This window comes from Stegostoma tigrinum, chromosome 9 (genome assembly GCF_030684315.1).
Source record: "Stegostoma tigrinum isolate sSteTig4 chromosome 9, sSteTig4.hap1, whole genome shotgun sequence".
Classification (NCBI taxonomy): Eukaryota; Metazoa; Chordata; class Chondrichthyes; order Orectolobiformes; family Stegostomatidae; genus Stegostoma; species Stegostoma tigrinum.
In genome coordinates this window covers 39,946,805-39,968,514 of record NC_081362.1, presented here as the reverse complement: position 1 = coordinate 39,968,514, position 21,710 = coordinate 39,946,805, and the positions used below count along the sequence as shown (strand labels likewise).

At 42.3% G+C, this 21,710-nt stretch overlaps 1 protein-coding gene across 6 annotated transcripts in view; it reads right to left on the bottom strand.

Moving 5' to 3' along the window:
- Nucleotides 1–18,589, bottom strand: part of pde10a (phosphodiesterase 10A) — a 479,754-nt gene extending 461,165 nt beyond the window's left edge. For all 6 annotated transcript variants that reach the window (XR_009446146.1, XM_059648492.1, XM_059648495.1 and 3 more), the window contains exon 1: nucleotides 18,227–18,589. Coding sequence is in view for 5 of the 6 variants with exons in the window: in XM_059648492.1 (XP_059504475.1) it covers nucleotides 18,227–18,302 (76 nt within the window). In the remaining variant the exon portion in view is untranslated. The remainder of the gene's footprint in view (nucleotides 1–18,226) is intronic.
- Nucleotides 18,590–21,710: the final 3,121 nt, after the last annotated feature.

Genomic DNA, 21,710 nt, shown 5'->3' with positions numbered 1-21,710 from the left:
TGCATAACAATGACGCCTAGCCACTATTCATGTTCCAAATCCAGAGTTCCAGTTTCTCAAGCCAGTGACACTTTCCTGCTGATGTTTTTGTTTGGGATACACACTATTTACTGCACTCCACTTGGTCCTTCCGATCTGCTATCCCATAATGTTAAAAACTATGTTTTACCCTTAGAATAAAGATAAACTTACTTCTAAAACTTGACAAGCTATTTCTGAGAAAAAGAGACGAACCAAGTCCATGGACTTTAACAAACTTAATATCTAACTTCCAATTTAAAGATTGGAAATACTAACCAAACATACTTACCAGAAGTTACTTTCCCTGCACTCATGACATCAGGCCACCATTGGTCTTAGCTCAGGTAGGCCACTTGATCTGTGCCTTATTTCCTTTCGCACTCACCTGTCCCTCCGGATACTTATATCTTGCAGTAAGACTTCCTCTAAATGCCTTTTTTGCCCTCTGCCCCACATTCCTACATTACCACTAATTTCCAGTTACTCGCTCTATCCCAGTGTCACCCTGGTAAAATCTCCTTTATTCTGACCACGTGTTTAATTCTAATGCTGGACAGTTACCTCATTGCAAAGAATTTGACATATAGCCACATATATAATTTTCCAGGTCTGGCCACCATCTTGGCCACTCCAGTGGGCCTCACTAAATTACACCCAATGAGTCAGCTCCTTGTGTGGTCAAGAATCGCACATGGGCCAACCAAGTATGAATAGCAGATGCTTTTCTTGAAGAACGTTAGTGATTGCATTGAGTTTTTACATAAAGATCACAGCTTTTATAGTTATTTTCCCTTTCGGTATCACAGTACCAGGGTACTTGGTTTCACGCCAGTGCACATTCTGTCTCCAAATAAACCTCATCCCAGCCAATTTACTGAACCTCCCTCTGTCAATATATCTTTCTAAACCTTTTTGCTCTCATATCCTTCTCCAACTTCACTTAAATACATCAATGCCATTGGCTTCATCTGCTACATGAGCAATGAGTTCCACATATCTCCTGAATTTCTGTTTGGATAATTGTTGGCGATCTTTTGTTTATAGTCTCTAGTTCTGGATTCTTTCATAGGTAATAGCATCTTCTCTCCATGTGCCTCAAAGAATCCCTTTATAAATTTAGAAACTACTCCTGGGTCTCCTTACAGTCTATTCTCATATGTTCAAAGGTTTTACTAGGAAGGCCAGCATTTATTGCCCATCCCTAATTGCCCTTAAGAAGGTGGTGGTGAGCCATCTTCATGTACTGTTGCAGTCTGCACATAATATGATTAGCAAGTGAATTTGGGGACGTTGACCCTGTAACAGTGAAAGCAAAAAAACAGACCCAGCATGTTTGGTCTTTCCTGATAAAATATAACTATCAGTTCTGGTATTATTGCTGAAGATCTTTTTTGAACTTTCTCCCTGGCTTTATCTGCCAAATATATTGAGGTCAATTTCCCAAGTTGTCACTTCAGGATTTGAATTCACACCTCTTAAATGATAGTCCAATACTGTAAGCACTACATTCTTACGCATAGTTAATTTTGTTGTATTCATGAGATTTACTCATGTTAAGTCTTAATTTCTTATTGTATAGAATTTATCCATGGAAAATTATGTGTAATGATATAGAGAAGATAATCAAATATTAATACAGTAGACTGAATGATGTTTAATTTTGCCCATACTTATTTGATTTTATTCTGCATTTGGAATAATAAATGCAACAATTGTACAAGCAAGTCGCAATTAATCTAGCCTCTACATGGGGAAGGTGGAGAGCCAGCAAGAGCATTGGACTCCCTGGGCTCCAGGCATACAGAGGCACATTGATAATAATTTGAAAGGGCTCAATCCAATGTGGTCAGGGTTGGGCCCAATCATTAGCATCACAGAGGTAACAACAGAAAGAGAGAAATGAAGAATCAGGGATAATTCCTCGGTCACAAGCAGGGCTGAAAGTCACTTGTGCAAATTCAAAATTACAGCCTCACCAAGCTTAATTGAAAGTTAACTGCTCAGTAAGTTCACAAAATGGTTGGGACCGCATACGTAGTAGGAGGAGTAAGTTTCTTTATTTTCTACTGGCGTGGGAGTTTGCAACCTTTTTTTTGGCAGCCCTGAAAAGAGCAATTCTAATAATCAGTCCTTTCATAATTTAAGCAATGTCAACCTTTATTTTCAATTCTCAGTTCTCCTGGAGGTCAGTATTTGTTAAATAACGCTGATAACAAGCAATAGCCTGAAAAAATAATGATGATTACTTTGTACCCACTGACTGGCATCTTGTGATGGAAGCTCAACCAATCCTATTGTAACAAGGAAGTTAAATGCTGAAACTGATTATTCCATTTAATAATAATAATAATCTATAGCAAGTACTAGAAGACAACGTACAACAGTTACCATATCCTCACACAGAAAAACCTGCTAGGACTTGGGCTACAATGAGGAAGGGAGGTTTGAGGCCCGGGGTATATTTTGTCAGGGCCTACTGGCAGATGCCTACTCCCAATGAAACGTAGCCATTTTGGTTGTCCATTTTGTGCATTTAATAACATCACAAATCTCAGAACTCCTTATTAAGGCATTATTATGATGTCCTCAGGAAGTCTCCATGCCACTGTGAGGGCTGAACATTCATCTTAATTGTTAAGCATATAAAGCCCAGGCATCCCATTGATAACATTGTGTGATCTCTCACTTTCTCCAGAGTCGGACTTCTAATGGGGCTGAAATGTTAGAAGACATATTGTCCCTCTTCTGCACCTACACAAGCCCCAAACCCCATCTCTTCCTCCGTTACATTGATGACTGTATCGGCGCTGCCTCTTGCGCCCCAGAGGAGCTCAAGCAGTTCATCCACTTTACCAACACCTTCCACCCCAACCTCAAGTTTACCTGGGCCATCTCCACAACATCCCTCACCTTCCTGGACCTCTCAGTCTCCATCTCAGGTAGCCAGCTAGAAACTGATGTCCATTTCAAGCCCACTGACTCCCACAGCTACCTAGAATGCACCTCCTCCCACCCACCCTCCTGCAAAAATTCCATTCCCTATTCCCAATTCCTCCGCCTCTGCCGCATCTGCTCCCAGGATGAGGCGTTCCACTCCCGCACATCCCAGATGTCCATGTTCTTCCAGGACCACAACTTTCCCCCCGCAGTGGTCAAGAACGCCCTTGACCGCGTCTCCAGCATTTCCTGCAACACATCCCTCACACCCCGCCCCCGCCACAACCGCCCCCAGAGGATCCCCCTCGCTCTCACATACCACCCCACCAACCTCCAGATACAACGTATCATCCTCCTACACTTCCGCCATTTACAATCTGACCCCACCACCCAAACCATTTTTCCATCCCCACCCTTGTCTGCCTTCCGGAGAGACCACTCTTTCCGCGAATCCCTTGTCCGCTCCACACTCTCCTCCAACCCCACCACACCCGGCACCTTCCTCTGCAACCGCAGGAAGTGCTACACTTGCCCCACACCTCCTCCTCACCCCCATCCCAGGCCCCAAGATGACCTTCCATATTAAGCAGATGTTCACCGGCACATCTGCCAATGTGGTATATTGTATCCATTGCATCCGGTGTGGCTCCCTCTACATTGGGGAATCCAAGCAGAGGCTTGGGGATCACTTTGCAGAACACCTCCGCTCGGTTCGCAACAAACAACCGCACCTCCCAGTCGCAAACCATTTTAACTCCCCCTCCCATTCCTCAGACGACATGTCCATCATGGGCCTCCTGCAGTGCCACAATGATGCCACCCGAAGGTTGCAGGAACAGCAACTCATATTCCGCTTGGGAACCCTGCAGCCCAATGGTATCAATGTGGACTTCACAAGCTTCAAAATCTCCCCTCCCCCCACTGCATCACAAAACCAGCCCAGCCTGTCTCTGCTTCCCTAACCTGTTCTTCCTCTCACCCATCCCTTCCTCCCACCTCAAGCCGCACCTCCATTTCCTACCTACCACCTCATCCCGCCTCTTTGACCTGTCCATCTTCCCTGGACTGACCTATCCCCTCCCTGCCTCCCCACCTACACTCTCCTCTCTACCTATCTTGTTTTATCTCCATCTTCAATCCGCCTCCCCCTCTCCCTATTTATTTCAGTTCCCTCTCCCCATCCCCCTCTCTGATGAAGGGTCTAGGCCCAAAACATCAGCTTTTGTGGTCCTGAGATGCTGCTTGGCCTGCTGTGTTCATCCAGCTCCACACTTTGTTATCTTGGATTCTCCAGCATCTGCAGTTCCCATTATCCCTTATCTTTCTTATGGCCTTGCTCCTACTGGAGAAGGAGGTAGTGAAGAAAAGAGTTTCAGCAAGCAATGTAACCATCAATAGCTGTTGCACACTCTCCAGGGGAAGAAGCAACAGGTGCGAGAGAGTAGTCAGATCATGGTGTAAAGGATACATAGCAGTTGGCTGCAAAGTTCAATTCCCCAAAAGAGTGAGGATGTCCTCGTCCATCATCTCAAAGCTAATTCCAAGGGAGGACTTAAGCTCACAAGGATCAGATGGCTGTCAAGTGAGGTTGGTCATCCATGAGCATTAGTGAGGTTTGTGTGCAGTGGCAGTGTTAGAGTGAGTGAGTTAGACAAAAGATGGCAGCACTTAGGAATGCAGAGCACAAAAGGTTATTGTCTTTTTCTGCCAGGCTGTACATTCTGTCTGACCGTGGAGACAGCACCAATCTGGGTGGTTCCCCGTGTGCAAGCTGTGTTTGATGTCTTAGCTTCCTCCGCTGGTCTGCCTGGTATAGGTGAACCCCCTCTCAACTGTCCCATCCTCCAGGGCCTCTGGCTCCATATCTGGAACATGGGATGTCAGATCCCCTTTCTTTGATGTATCAATTTCCAAACAGCTCAGTGTAGAAAGTGGTTCTTGCAGCATCTGAAATGGTGAGCTGGTAGGCTTTAAAATGGCACTAGTGGTTTGTCAGAAAATCTCAGGAACAGTGGGAATTTTGCTGCATGACTACACAAGAAAATGCCAAAAAGGCCACTTGCATAATAACTGAGGCGATGGGTGGAAGATAGCATGAGAACAATCGCTGTGAGCCAAGATGAGAAACCATTCGTGAAACTCCCTGAAATTACAGAGCTTAAAAATGGGAAGATTTAACCTATCAACTCTTGTTTCTCTCTCTGCAGATGCCGCATGATCCACTGAGTCTTTCTAGCAAGTTCTATCTTTATTTCACATTTCCAACATCTGCAGTATTTTGCCTTTGAATGATTGTGCTGTATTAATCTCAATGTTCAGGTACATATTGAGTTTACAGCAGAGAAGCAGACTATAAAGTGCAGGAGGTTTATGCTGCTGGTTAAACTCTTGGCCAGTTTCTGACCACCTAAATAAAGAATAATAATATGAATACATAATACTACAGATGCTGGAGATACAGATGCTTTATTTCCTACCAACTTAACTTCACCTCACCCAACCAACACTGATGTACTTACTTCCTGTGGTGACTTTAGGTTTAGAATTCAGAAACAGAAAATGATTTAAGAATGGTGGGAGCTTTGTATGGGGCACACAGAAGGTGTGAAGTGGTAGACTGGATAAGTGCGTTAGTCAAATCCATGCCAGAAACACAGTGGGTCAACAGGGCACTTTACTTCCAAATAGATTGGGGTGGATAAGCAGATGTAAGAAAGGTAATGAGTTTCCTAAATTGCTTGGGATAGTTTTGTGCAAGAAATAGCTCCTAGAGTCAACAAGAGAGAATGCGATATTAGACTATGTAATGTGAAAAATACCTAATGTTAATAGCCTAATGGTGTGTGAACATTATCATATTTATTTATTCTTGAACTTTGGGCACCACTGGCTGGCTGGGTTACTGCCATACCATGCCATTCCATTTACTACAGATGCTGCAGGTTGGTCCACAATGACATTAGGCAGGGAGTTTCAGGATTTTGACCCAGTGACACTGAAGGAACGACAATATATTTCCAAGTCAGGATGGTGAGTGGATTGGAAAGGAACTTTCAAGTGGTGATGTTCCCATGCATCTGTTGCCCTTGTCCTTCTAGATGGTAGTGTTCATGGGTTTGGGAGATGCTGATTAAGGAATCTTAATGAACTGCTGCATTACATTTTGCAGATAGTATGTACTGCTGCTACTGAGCATCAGTGGTGGTGAAACTGTTAGTCACTTTATTTAATAGCTGCCATAAAATTCAACAAATCACCAATAGTATTTGAAAGAACAGCCACTAAGATTCTAGATTAGGAAAACCTTCAATGGGTTAAGAGAGAGACTGACCACAAAAACAGAAGAAATCTGTTAATGAGAAAAATGACATAATAGTTGTGGGAAATTTTCAGAAAAAGAATTTAAGATGGTACATAATCAGGTGATATCCTTAGGAAGAGAGTTCCACTTACCAGAAAATACAGCCATGGACAACTGATAAAGCAAGAAATCACAGTAAACTAAAAGAAATGAATAAGATGTAAAATCAGCTGAGAACTTGGTGAATAGGAATGATACAAAGAAAGCAAAGGGTGAAAAACAGATAATAAGACATGCAATAGGGAGTATACTATAAGAAATATCAAAATCAGCTCATGCATTTATTACAATTAGAGTCACAGAGGTATATAACTGCACAGAACAAGACCCTTCAGTCCATTATGCCTGTTGGTCATCAAGCACTTATCCATTCTAGTTCCGTTTCACAGCTCTTGGCCCAAAACCTTGGATACTATGATTTTTCAGATGATCATTTGAATTCTTCTTAACTGTTGTGTCAGTCCCGCCTCCATCATTCTTTCAGACAGATAGCCACCATTCTCCGGGTGGAATAAAATCTTGCTTAAAATCCCTTGAAAGCTTTTGCTCCATATTTTAAATCTATGCCCCCTGATTATTGACTCCGCCTCGGAAGTGAAAAGTTCATTCCTATCTCATGTATGGCTCTTATGATTTTGAACACCTCAATCAGGTCACTCCCTCAAGCTTCTCTGCTCCAAGCAAAACAACCTCAGCCTATCTAGCCTCTTTTCAAAGCTAAACTGCTCTATTCCCAGCCAGGGTACTGGTGTAACTCCTCTGTCCATCTCTAGTGCAACTGCATCCTTCCTAAAGTGTGACGACAGAACTGTACACAGCACTCAAGCTGTGGCCTAACTAATGTTTTACATAGCTCCAACATAACCCTCTTATTCTTGTATTCAATGCTTCAATTAATAAAGGCAAATATCCCATTTGCCTTCTTAACCACTATTTTCACCTGTCCTACTGTCTTCAAGTATCTTTGCGCATGTACACCAAGGTCCCTCTGCTCATCAATATTTCCAAGGGTCCTTTCATTCAGTGTGTATTCACTACCTTGTTAGTCTTACCAAAATGTATCTTCTTGCAATTATCAGCATTAAATTCCATTTGTCATTGCTCTGTCCATCTGAACAGCCTGCTTATATCATTCTGTGGCCTAAAGACTTTCCTCCTTGTCATTGACCACATAATCAATTTGTATGTCATCTGCAAAATCACAACTCCTACATTCATGTCTAGATCATTAATGTACACAACAAACAGCAAGGGCACCAGCACTGAACCCTGTGGTACAACACATGACGCCTGCTTCCAGTCACAAAAACAACCTTCAATCTGCACATTCTGCCTTCTGCCACTAAATTAATTTTGGATCCAATTAGCTAAATTGCCCTGGGTCCCATGAGCTTTTATTTTCTTGACCAGTCTCCCATGCAGCATCTTGTCAAAGACTTACTGAAGTCCATGTAGACTACATTGAATGCATTACAGTCAATTATACACCTAGCCACCTTCTCAAAAAATTCAATCATGTTCTCCTCCTATAAAGCCATGCTACTCTTGATTAATCTTGTCTCTCCAAGTGAAGATCATTTCTGTCCCTTAGGATTTTTTCCAAAAGTGTCCCTACCTCTAATAATGTACTCACTGACCTATTGTTCCCTGGTTTAACCTTACCACCCTTCAATAATGGTGCTACATTGGTTATCTTTCAGTTCCTTTAACACCTCTCCTACAGCTGTAGAGGATTCAAAAACTAATGTCAGGGCTCCTGCAATCTATTTCCATGCCTCCCACAGCAGCTTGGGATACATACCACTAGGGGATTTATCCACTTTCAAATCCACTAAAGCCGTTAATACCTCCTCCCTCTCAATGCTAATTTGTTCATGTTATCACAGTTCCCCCTCTATAATTTCTTTAACTTTACCGTTCTTCATATTCTAAAATAGTGGTTAAGTGCAAAGTGGACCAAGTAGTGTGCATACTGCCAAGGAAAGGACGTAAATGGCAAACATAATGAATAATGTTTGTTACTTTGTTTATAGTTAGCAAGTCCCTGGCCCCAGTTCCATACTGTTTTCGTTAGATAACTGGTACCTCTTCCTATTCTATAAATACTGACACAAAGTAATTGAGAAAATAATGGCACTAAAAGGTGACAAATCCCCAAGACTAGACGGTTTCCACTTCAGAATTTCAAATGGAGAAGGTAAGAGCATTGTAGATACTCAAATTCTAATCTTCCAAAGTTCACATGATTTGGAAACTATTCCTTTGGATAGAAATATTGCCTACGCCACACTGCTATTTAAGAACATTTTGAGAGAAAATCCATGGAATTATAGGCCGGTTAGTTAATGTCTGTTGTCAGAAAATTACTAGAGTTTATTATTAAAGATGGAGTGATTGCACGTGTTGAAATTTTCCATATGTTCAAAAAGGATTGGCGGAGCTATGTAAATTGAATCTGAATATTTTGAAAAGGTGACTTAAGTAGTGCACAGCTGAATGTCTATAGATACTATTGATATAGACCTATGGAAGATTTTTGATGAGGCCCTTGAATAAGAGACTGCTGGCTAAAATTGAAGCTTGCTTTCAAAGGCAAATTGTTCACCTGTTCAAGAAATTGGTTCAGTGGCTGGAGATAGGAAGTGGAGATATTGGGCAGGTACTCTAAATGGCAGAATGTGACTAGTGATGTACTATGAACATCACATTATTGGATGCCAGCATAGAAAGCTGTATATCTAAACTTGCTTAGGACTTAAAAGTAGGTGGCATTGTAAGCAGTGAAATTAAGAGAGATAGTGATAGATCAAACCAAAAAATAAGATTGTAGAAAATAGATTTCAATAAAAACTAATGTGTGTTCATCCACCATGGACCTAACAAGCATAGGATGGGATATTTTCTAAGTGGTGAAATGGTCCAAAAATACTTAAGGCTCCATGCAAATACATCATTAAAATGTTGTGATGTATAAATCTGGAGGATTACAACATAATGGAGTAGAGGTCATGCTTCAGCTATCCAAAGCCCTAGGTAGACCACACCTGGAGGACTATGTGCAGTTTTGGGCACCACACCTTAGGAAGGATATAAAGGCCTTGCAGAAAACACAACGCTGATTTATTTAGACACCAAAGGATACATTATGAGGAGAGATTATGCACAGGAAATGCTCCCCGGAATTTAGAAAATTAAATGGTAATTTGTTGAAAGTATTCAAGATATTAATGGGAAAATATACGGTAGGGGGGAGAAACAATTTCTCCTGGATGATGTGCCTAGGACTAGAAAGCAACTACTAAAATGTAGAGCCAGCCTCATGAGGAGTGAAATTAGGTAATACTTCTATGTGCAAAGAGTGGAAGAAGTTTGGAATTCTCTTTGGCAATGATAATTGATATTACATAAACTGAGTTGAATAGGCTGCAGTTAACCAAAGATATTAGTGGATTTGGGACAAAGGTTGATATCTGGAGTTATGCTGATAATCAGCCATGATCTGATTGGATGGTGGATCTGGCTTAAGGGACCTAAGACATTTACTCATTTCCTACTGTATTTATCTGAGGCACATTCCAGTTCTCTCCCACAAATTCCTCTCTTGTACCCATTACTGCCTCAGAGTTATTATGTCCTTGTCCTACATCCAGTTTTGGATTAGCAGAAATTCCCTCCACTGTTTATTGAGAGGACCAAAGCCATCATCCTTGGCCATTTTGCAACTGCATTCCTTCTGTGACCTTCAACTGCTGAGATGCCAAGCTCTGGAATTCAGTCCCTCACCATTCCCGCCTCAGTCCCTTTAAAAACTATCTATGAATCTATTTTTGACCATCTATTCTAATGTCTCTCTATATGTCTTAGTGTCAAACATCCTTCAATAATGTACCTGTGAATAGGCTAGAGATGTTCTTTAAGGTAAGAGCATTACATGCTTGCTGCAGTTTTTACATCAACTGATATAATAACAGTGGTTATTTACATGGTATACCATTTGTAGAAAACAGGTAGGCTTTAAGTTGAAAAAAGATGAACTGGGTGGTAGGACTAACTAAGTCCCTTGATCCAATTTAGCGTATTAAAGTTGTAACAGACCTTCAAAAAAACTGCTCAGTGTTTTCAGGTGAGTACTCAGCTTTTTCTGTGGTGGATTTGATGCCGTAACTTTAAAGGATACAATTGATTTCATTTACTAACATAAAAATTCGAAATAACTCTAGGCATAGATCTAAGCCCATAATGTGACATCCTGATTTATCAGTAAAATAAACATTTTAAGGAAAAGCTTTGACTTAAATTGATTAACATGGTTACCACATTCTGGACCCAAGATCAATGAAAACAGTCAGTTCATAGTTCAGACTTGCACACTGGATTTGTATTACCAGCACAAAGGAAGTCCCTGAAAACTCATTGTGCAAAGACACAGTAACTTTGCTTGAAATGTATAGTTCTACCAGATGTGCTAAAAGCTCAAAGGATCTAATAAAGGTTGGCAAGTGAAATGGTTGATAATGTTGTTTACATTTTAATTACAGTAAGCAACAGAGATAAAAAAAATGAAATTAATAGTTTGCAACAATGGCACAATAATATTTAATGCAGTTTTTGTATACACTGTATTTCAAATAGATAAAATATTTCTGTTAAAATTAACAGAAACATGAATGCCATATGGATGTAAGAATCATTCAAGTAACCTAACACAATAATTATTGGGTACATTTCAAACATGTTACCTTGGGCAGGAACATCAAAAGTGGACAAACAAATTTGATTGGGACAGGCTTTGAGGAAGAGTCTTTAATCAACATACTCTAAGGCAGTATTATCCAATGCAATCATTATTAGGCACATGCGATGGCAGATGAATCCAGATATAATCAGAATTTTGATTATTGAATAAAAGATAATAGACATTCAGTAGGCACGTGAGCCTAATACACACCATATGCAACACCATAAGACCTTAAGAAATAGGAACAGGTATAGGCCTTCGAGCCTGCTCTGTCATTCAGTAGGATCATGGTTGATCTGAAATTCTTCATATTCCTTCCTATGTTTTCCCCATAACCTGTCATTCCATGCTGAACAAGAATTTCCTAAATCAGCCTCAAACATGCACAAGGACTCTGCCCCATAACTCTGTAGAATCATATAACTGGTAACAGAATTCCTACACTGCTGAAAGAAGCCATTCAGTCCATCAAGTCTGCAGTAACTGCCCAAAAAACATCCCACCCAGACCCTGCTGCCCCACCCTTACCCCGAAACTCTGTGTATACCATTGTTAACTCACCTAGACTGCACATCCTGGACACTATGGGCCAATTTAGTCACATCTGTGGCAAGGAGTTCAAAAGACTCTGAGATCTCCGAGACGAAAGTCCTCATTTTAGCCTTAAATTGGTGTCCATTTATTCTTTAGAATATATCCTTTAGACGTAGACTCTTCCATGAGTGGAAGCAGCCTCTCAGCATTTATCCTGTCAAACTCATTAACAGTTCTATATGTTTTCGTGAGATCACTTCTCATTCTTATAAACTCCAATGAGACTAATCACAACCTGATTAGCCTTCGCTCATAAGATAATCCTTCCTTACCGGGGATCATCCTAGTGAACCTTCTCTGAGCTGCCTCTAATAAAATGGTATCTTTCCTTAAATAACAGGACCAAAACTGCTCATAGAAGTCCAGATGTGGCACCTTGTACAGTTGCAGTAAGACTTCCCTACTCTTATATTCCACTTCCCACCTTGAAGTAAGGGTCAACATTACATTAACCTTCTTGATTATCTGCTGCACCTGTGTGTTAGATTTCTGTGTTCTGTGCACAAGTATCCCCTGAGTCCCTTTGTGTTGCAGCTTTCTATAGTGAATTTTTCCATTCCATTCTTTCCACATGCTCCTATTATTTGTTGATTTATAGCCCTTCCCACTGAGTGGCTGCTGTCTGGGGGGTCTATTCACTACTCCTACTAATATCTATTTTCCCCTGGCTACTTTTTCACCGCTACCCAAACAGACTGCATACCATCTGATCTTAGATCATCTCTTTTAGCTGTCCTCATTTAATCTCTTATTATATGCATGTCTTGTTATACATTTCTTATTACACATGCATGAGTACTTTGATTTTTGTGCTTTTATTTCTGAAATATTAAGAGAAAAAATAGAGTGATCATTGTACATGCTTTACCTTCTTGGTTACTGAAATGTGGCAAATGTTAATTCGCTAAACGTATGCATGAAATATATTTACCAGTGTTCTGCAAGTATATAAAGAAGTATTTTCAAGAAATATGCTTAGACATGTTATAACGTACATTTGGGGCAGGTGGGTCTTGAACCTGGACTACCTGGCCCAGAGGTAGGGACACAACATTGTGCAACAAGAACCCTTACTGAGTCTGTGTAGTTTCTACTAAAATCGGCATGGGTGACTAAATTGGTATCACCAAATTTATTTTGGATAAACTATTTTAAGTAGCATGTTTCCATCGTGCCCTACCCCAGCTTGTTCTTTATGTCATAAGTGCAGGAATATGGTGACATTGTGCATGAAATTCCAAGATGACAAAATGATTGTCCCTGTGACTCGTGGCAAGGCACAGATCCTAATTTCAGTCCTATCACTGCAGGTAAGTGTTGAGTTGAAATCAAATGCTGGCTAATGGTGAAAAACAAATAAAAAACAAACAAATAAACTTGATTAAAAACTGAAAGAGCTGTGGCTGCTGGAAATGAAGAACAAAAACAGAAATTGCGGAAAAAACTGAGCAGGTCTGGCAGCGTCTATGGAGAGAAATCAGAATTAAGGTTTCAGGTCCAGTGACCTTTCTTCAGAACTCAATGAAACTGATAGTTGACCTTTGTCAACTGGCTTTTAGTGTTGAATTGCATGCAGCATTGCCACAGAGCTAGTCATATGTCACTTGCTCATTCAGCCTCAATGGTTACATTGGAAAGGCAATGATATAATGATAAAGTCACTGGGGTAAGCTAATGGCTTAAAGTAATGGTTTAAGGATGCAGTTTCAAAACCCATTGTAACAATCATTGATTATCATTTTTATCATGTTTCTAAACAGAGAAACAGAAGATTTGGGAGTGGAAGTAGGCCATTTGGCCTTTTAGTACTGCTGTGCCATTCGACAAGATCACAGCTGATCAATTCCACTTGCTCATCTGCACCCGATCCATATCTTTTGACTCCCTTGTCTATTAAAAATCTATTCCTGTCCCCTTGAGTAAAGTGAATACGCATCATCCTCCGACACTTCCGCCATCTACAATCCGACCCCGCCACCCAAGACATTTTTCCATCCCCACCCCTGTCTGTTTTCCGGAGAGACCACTCTCTCCGTGACTCCCTTGTTCGCACCACACTGCCCTCCAACCCCACCACACCTGGCACCTTCCCCTGCAACCGCAGGAAATGCTACACTTGCCCCCACACCTCCTCCCTCACCCCTATCCCAGGCCCCAAGATGACTTTCCACATTAAGCAGAGGTTCACCTGCACATCTGCCAATGTGGTATACTGCATCCATTGTACCCGGTGTGGCTTCCTCTACATTGGGGAAACCAAGCGGAGGCTTGGGGACCGCTTTGCAGAACACCTCTGCTCGGTTCGCAATAAACAACTGCACCTCCCAGTCGCAAACCATTTCCACTCCCCCTCCCATTCTTTAGATGACATGTCCATCATGGGCCTCCTGCAGTGCCACAATGATGCCACCCGAAGGTTGCAGGAACGGCAACTCATATTCCGCCTGGGAACCCTGCAGCCATATGGTATCAATGTGGACTTCACCAGCTTCAAAATCTCCCCTTCCTCCACCGCATCCCAAAACCAGCCCAGTTCGTCCCCTCCCCCCACTGCACCACACAACCAGCCCAGCTCTTCCCCTCCACCCACTGCATCCCAAAACCAGTCCAACCTGTCTCTGCCTCCCTAACCTGTTCTTCCTCTCACCAATTCTTCCTCCCACCCCAAGCCGCACCTCCATCTCCTACCTACTAACCTCATCCCACCTCCTTGACCTGTCCGTCTTCCCTGGACTGACCTATCCCCTCCCTACCCCCCCACCTATACTCTCCTCTCCACCTATCTTCTTTTCTCTCCATCTTCGGTCCACCTCCCCCTCTCTCCCTATTTATCCCAGAACCCTCACCCCATCCCCCTCTTTGATGAAGGGTCTAGGCCCAAAACGTCAGCTTTTGTGCTCCTGAGATGCTGCTGGGCCTGCTGTGTTCATCCAGCCTCACATTTTATTATCTTGGATTCTCCAGCATCTGCAGTTCCCATTATCACTGAATCAATCTCTATTACTTTCTGGGGAAGAGAATTCTACAGATTCACAAACATCCATGGGAAAAATATTGTCCTAATCTCTATCTTAAAAATAATCCCTCTTATTCTTAAACTTTGTCCTTTGGTTGCAGTTTCTCCTAAAAATGGAAAATTGTAATCAATGCTTCTGCTAACTTTGTAGCCACTTTGCTTGAAAACCAATGATCGTGTTCTTCATGTGCTGGGGGGATCTAGACTTTTGGTCTAACAGTTTTCCCAGCACCTCCTCCCTGGCACTTGGGGTGAATGGTTTTAGTTCCCCTTTCTTCCACTTCATGATTTCCAGTGTCTTCGGGAAATTTTCTGTCTTCCACAGTGAAAATAGATACAAAATACCTTTTCAACGTAGCCAACATTTCCTGGTTTCTGTCATTTCCTCAGACTCATCCTCTAGAATACCAATGTTAGATTTTTATGCTGTTCTTTTCTATTTAAATACTTAAATATTCTTTCAACATGATTTAATATTAATAGCTAGCTTACCTTCTTGGTCCACTTTCTCTCTTTCTATTGTCTTATTTGTCATAGAGTCATGTAATTATACAACACGGAAACAGACCCTATAGTCCAATTTGTTCACACCAGTCAGATATCCTAAACTGATGTAGTTCCATTTGCCAGCATTTGGCCCATTCCCCTCTGAACCCTTCCCATTCATGTACCCATCAGATGTCTTTTAAATGTTGTAATTGTATTAGCCTCCACCACCTACTCTGGCAGCTCATTCCATTTATGCAGCATCTTCTGCATGAAAAAGTTACCCTTTAGGTCCCTTTTAAATCTTTCCCCTCTCACCTTAAACTTATGCCTTCTAGTTTTGGACTCCCCTGCCATGGTAAAAATACCTTGGTTCTTCACCCTATCCATGCCCCTCATGATTTTATAAACCTCTATTAAGTCACCCCTCAGCTCTGACACTCCAGGGGATAAAGCCCCATCCTATTCAGCCTCTCCCTATAATTCAAATCCTCTAATCGCAGCCACATCCATGTATATATTTTCTGAACACTTTCAGGTTTAACAACACCTTCCCTACAGCAATGAGACTGGAATTGAATGCAGTGTTCTACTAATGACCTCGCCAATGTCCTGTACAGCCGCAATACGTTCCTTCTTGTCCTTAAAATCTGACTAATCTTCTAAGTAAACACTAACTTCTGCAGAATTGTGTGGTATTTCTTGTAATATGGTATTATGTTTAACTTGCTTATTTAGCCATGAACGATGCATCCTTCTGCAATTATGTTTCTTACTCTTTGGGATAATTTTTTTCCTCAGAGTTACTAAATATCTCCTTAAATATCTACTACTGCATATCTACTTTCCTACTGTGCAACCTAATTTCCCAGTTAATTTTAGTCAGCTTTGGCTTCAAACTGATACAACTATCTTCATTAGATTTACACACTAGTCTGAGAACCAGGCTTCATCACTTCGAACTAAATTTGAAATTCTACCATGTTAAGATTTCTATTGCCTAGGGGCTCAATTTACCAAGATGTTATTAACTAATCCTAGCTCCGAATCTATCAGTCACTTCAATTAGTGGTAAACTGTTAATCCAGAGATCTGGGTAATGTCCTGCTGACCTGGGTTCAAATCATGCCACAGCAGACAGTAGAATTTCAATTCAATACAAAACTGGAATTTAGGCTCTAACAATGGCCATGCAACTATTGTTGATTGTCACATAAACCCACCTGATTAACTAATGTCATCTTGGGAAAATAACTGCTGTCCTTATCTGGTGTGGGCAACATGTAATTCCAGACCTACTGCAATGTTTTGCCTCTTAAGTGCCCTCTGGACAATTAGAGATGGGCAATAAATACTGGCTTGGCCAGTGACACTCTCATCCCATGAATCAATTTTTTAAAAAAATCTCAGAAGTCAATTAACAATGTATTATGCATCCTTTGAAAACATTCTTTTGCTGGAGCAATTTGCAAATAAACAAGTCCATTTACAGCTATTCTATCCTCAGACTTGAACACAAAAGCATAGCTTTCTTACTTTCCCTAACATTAATTCAAGACTGTCTTTACATTACAAATATCCAACAGCTATTTGGAATAACAAAGTGTCGAGCTGGATGAACACAGCAGGCCAAGCAGCAACAGAGGAGCAGGAAAGCTGGCGTTTTGGCCTAGACCCTTCTTCAGCTTTTTGGAATGTTTAATTTACAACACAGCAGATTCCAGGCGATATGACATTCATGAGATTGTCTTACACCAATATGTGGCTGCATTACAGTATAAGGTATTCTGAGTATCGATATCAAATATTATTTGCTAAATACCAGTAAAACAGAATTTCCATGTGCAGAGATTCTGTATTTTGCTAGTCAAATATGTTTTAATTACAGGAAGGAAAGACTACATCAAAATGACTGAATTAAGAAGGTCTTGAGTTCCAGTTGTTTTCTGCTTGATTCTGACACATTACAAAATGATGCCTCATGTTGTCAGAATCTCAAATGGCGCAGTGAGTTTCGAGCACCAATGATGGTTACAGGTTATGTAAATATCATACCCAGTAAACTGCGTCCTTACTTTGTGTATTTCCATTAATGAATACACAAAAATGAATGCAAAATGTTGCAATCCTGAATGGCGAAGAAAAATACAGTCAAAATACAATTTGCCACAATGGCCTGTTCAGAATGCTCCAGCTCTGTAGTTCAATGGCATTTCTTCCTAAAGTTACAAGTGCACGTAAATCCTACATTTGCATCTAAACAATCGTGACACAGGGCAGGGCCCTGCTATATAACCTGTTGGATAAAGTGGGTACTTAAAGGTTAAAAAATGATTTTTCCAGTCAATTGCTTTCCAGTGTTAGAGGTTTGTAGTTTATGTCGCAAGCTTTAGATATTTGCTATGCATGTAGATTCCGGTGACACAGAATGCAATCTGTAATTCAAATTTGCCGTTTTGATTGAAGACGCTGAAAAACATTCTGTAACTGCACCACAGTATCCTGACGTGGTTGTGTCGAGTGGACGAACTCTGCTCTAAGCACAAAAAAAATGCTTGTTTCCTACTGGCGAAGACGATCAGGATGAAAACCTTTTTTATGGGTATATTCCTGGGACTGTTGAATGCTCCATATTCTACTTCTATGAGCAGACCACAAGCACTGACACCCCTGAAGCCTGAAACCTGGGGGAAAGCCAGTCCTTGTTGCAGACTGCCTGCCCAGTCCTCTACTTTCACTCCTCAATGGTGCAATCTAGCCACTTGACGTCAGATGCGATAAAGGCCACAAACATTCAACAAGAAAAGCAACTGAAATGGAATTTTACATAAACTGATCTCTATAAGGTCTCTGCTTGCACTGGGTGCTGATGTACCTAATTGGCCTGGCCTTCCTCTTTGATAGTGAACCGAGAGGAATGATCAGGTTCTGACTGAGGGTCTGGAGACTGGGGTGGGGGGGAGAGGCGGTCTGGGAGTTGGTCACCTCGCCAATTGGGCCATTCCTGTGCATAGCCTTACAGCCGGTCAGAGACCGACAATGTAGAAGTGCACCTTGTGGGCCGGACACTTACCTTGATCGCCAGGGTCGAAAGATGGCGAGGTTTCTGAGACCGGAGATCCTTCAAGAGTTTTTCGTTTCTTCGACATCGGTGAGATGTTTCGATGTTCCTTGCTGTCTGGTTTAGTGTGCGTGTGTATGTCTATTGCTGTTCTTTCTGGTTCAGGATTGGCTGGGCGGAGGTACAAAGTGAAGATTGTCCACAAAGCCGGGAGACTCGGTGCAGCTTGGAGCTGACAGGAGGACGACTGAAGATCCCCCTGGCCGTGCCAACGGCTTCCTGTGCCCCTGGCAGAGCCGCTGGCAGCGCTGGGGCTTGGCAGCCCAATCTCCTCCTGCGTTCACCTTTGGAGTATGAAACTTAGACACCCGCGCCTTTCCCAGCCACAGAGGCGAAGAGAGGAGGAGGAGGGGAAGGATGGAGGACCTGCTGCTGTGGATCCCGGATCACGTGTGCCCAGGATTACTTCCAGTGGCTTGCTTCTTTCGGCAGAAAAGTTACTTTGTGCCCCTTTGCCCAGGTTCACTGGGTTAGTGGCTTGACAGTGCCCAGCTCCTAATGAGAGCTGGCACAAACTGAGCTGGGCATCCGCAGCTTGGCCAGAGAGCTGACATCTGCCGGGCGTGGGGGCTGTGAGAGGGAAGCCCCTGGAGGGTGGTCAGGGCCCACTTTGAATAGTAGCGAGCTCAGTGCAGCCAGCATCTTGCCCAGGAGGAGATGCGAGAGAGAGAGGGAGAGTCTTTTAGTTAGGAAGACGCACACAGACACAGAGCAGCACACGGTCCTTTGGCGACGGGGCTCCTTGTTTATCACAACGGAAAATTTCACGTGGATGGAGGCGGGGAGGGGGCTGAGAGAGAGAACTTGCTTCGCGTCCTTCGCAAAAGCCATCCCTGCATTTTTCGCCACTCACAGCTTCCCGGATTGGGTCCCTTTCACCTCCCCGTGTATTTGTCCCTCCCCGCCGGTTCAAGTTATGTTTTTTTTAATTTAAGCAAACGCTTGCTTCGTTGCAGAACTGCGGCTGAGTCCACTCTGTTGGGTTAACATTGCCTGTGAGCTTCAGCCTGAGGTGAGACGCGGGGAGAGAGGGCGTTCTCTGTGCAGTGGTCCCTCTGCAGTGTGCTCAAGCAGCGTTTCAATGAATCAATCCCATGAGACGAACAGCCAGAAGTTAGGGTTTGAATTGGAGCAGAGGGTGCTGGCTATCACAGCCGAGAAGCTGTGGTGAGCACTGGGGATTGATAGGAATCGTGGCCCCACTCTCACGCCCACTGACAAGACTTTGATGTTTATTGTTGGTAAATTAAAATGATAACACGCTGCCGATAGGCAATTGCTGTCTCGGCGAATGTCTCAGTCGATTGACCACAACTTTGTCTCGTTTCTTTTTCACCCCGAACCGTTCCGGGTTCTATTAAAAACCAACAGAACCACTCCACCCGATTCCAGAGAACGCGGGATACGTTTCCTTCTCTCCCCGAAACCACCACACAAACCCCTGTTGTTATTCTGAAGATTTAACCTCAACCAATATACACACACGTTGAAAACATTATAAATACACTGCGCCTCTCAGATTGCAAGAGCTCGGGTTAACACTCAGTTTGTTTAAACATTAGGAATATTCTTATGACTACTGATCGCTCACATACCGGGGTGACAGCTGATGCTTGAAATTCTCAGCAGGATCCAGCAGTAGCTACGGAGAGAGGAGACAGGGGTTCGGGGTCGATGGTTTTATTCGGAGCCTGGGGCTATTTCCAACAAGATCACTGAGAGTCAGAAGGCGGCTGAACCCCTTCAAACTGCTGCCGTTTAATCAGGTCTCTTTTTATTCCGCGTTAGGAAGCTTCACTTAAACGTGGCTTAGTCTGTGAATGAATGAATGAAATAACTCCACCGGGAGTATGTACTAACACAACACAGGCTGCACTTCAATCGAGCAGCTCCCCTGTAAATAGACGGTGTTAAACAGATTACCACTCAACCCAGAGACAAGACAGCTCCACACAGTAATGCGAACACACGAAAGCCTCAATCATCATTAATATATTCATTGGCCACACATAATCAAATGATCATAATCGGTCAAGCTTGCTCTTACTTGGAGATATTCCTGTGCTGTCTGTTATTCTGTTTCCAATTTTCTTAAGCTACTTACTGCATAAACTATAACGTGAAGTGGAGGTGGAATATTAGGGAGCAAATTTAGATTTATTTGTGTTTCCCCCACCCCCACCAAACCTTAACAGATAGATGCCCCCACCTCTTTCCCTTGTCTTTCCAGTGTCTATGTACCAGATCCTATTTATTGATGAGCTCTGAGCTTTCTAAAGCAAACACTCTCGGGTTTGGGAGAGCAGCCGCTGACGTCAAAGCTACTGACGTCAATGCCCTGGCTTTGACACAAGAATCTTTTTTTTCAATGCGACCCTAATGGGATTATAAAAAAAATCTCTTTCTGGCAGTCATCGAGAGAAACGAGCAAATTGGTTGAAAATGCCCTTACACCGAACGTAGAATTCATAAAAAGCATGGTTACAGATTGTAGAACAATACTCTGTAGTGCCTCCCCCGCTTTGTTTTAAGATCAGCGAAAGGGCTGTTTTATTCACCACCTTTTGCAGGCTCCTTCCCCTGCTGACAGACATTGATCACTTGCCCCCTGTTCATTATAATCCATTATCTGGAGTTTTGCCAGATAACATGTGGGACAGATTGGGTCGTCACAGGACACCTCTAGATCTGCATAGTTTTGAAATGCGTTGCAAAACCTGGCCCAAGATCTGCGCCAGTTAGTTCCACAGGCTTGGCTCCAAGGTTTTGTATTTTGACATTTGTAAGGTAGTGGGGGTGGAGTGCATTTCTGAACCTGTATCTTCGGAGTTTGATTTATTTCAACATATTATTGTCAGAATGAAAATAACGTGTAGGGGGTCAGTTTACACATGATTATCAATGCAGAGCCTGTCTCCTGCTTTTGATTTTAAGGTGAACAAGCGAAGGGAAAGCTACATTGATTGTCAGTGTGGTCTTTGGCCACATGTTTCAGCTCTCTGGCCGCACATTAGCTATTGCTGCGGCGTGCATATGTTCAGGATTTATATAGATCAGGGCACAGCAGATTTATGTAAACGGTTTGTTATGTGACATGATTTCGAAAACGTGTTCAGGATGGTTTAGTAATGTTCAGGAGTTCACTGTCCACGTTATTTAATCGACTGCAGCCAACAAGATGCCACTCACCAAACGTGGCACAGCAATGGGGATCATTGAAAATCTCCAACCTTTAAATCGCCCTGAGTGGTGATGTTTCTGGACTAAGCTACCGTTTGTTTTGCAATTATGAAATATTATAATACGTCATTCCCAATGACTGCAATATATTAGATCTTGGCATGCAAGAATGGAGCAGGATGCTGTTTATGCCATAAAGAAACCAGTCTCCTATTTGTTTTTAACCCCCCAAATCATCGCAGAAACTATTGCATTT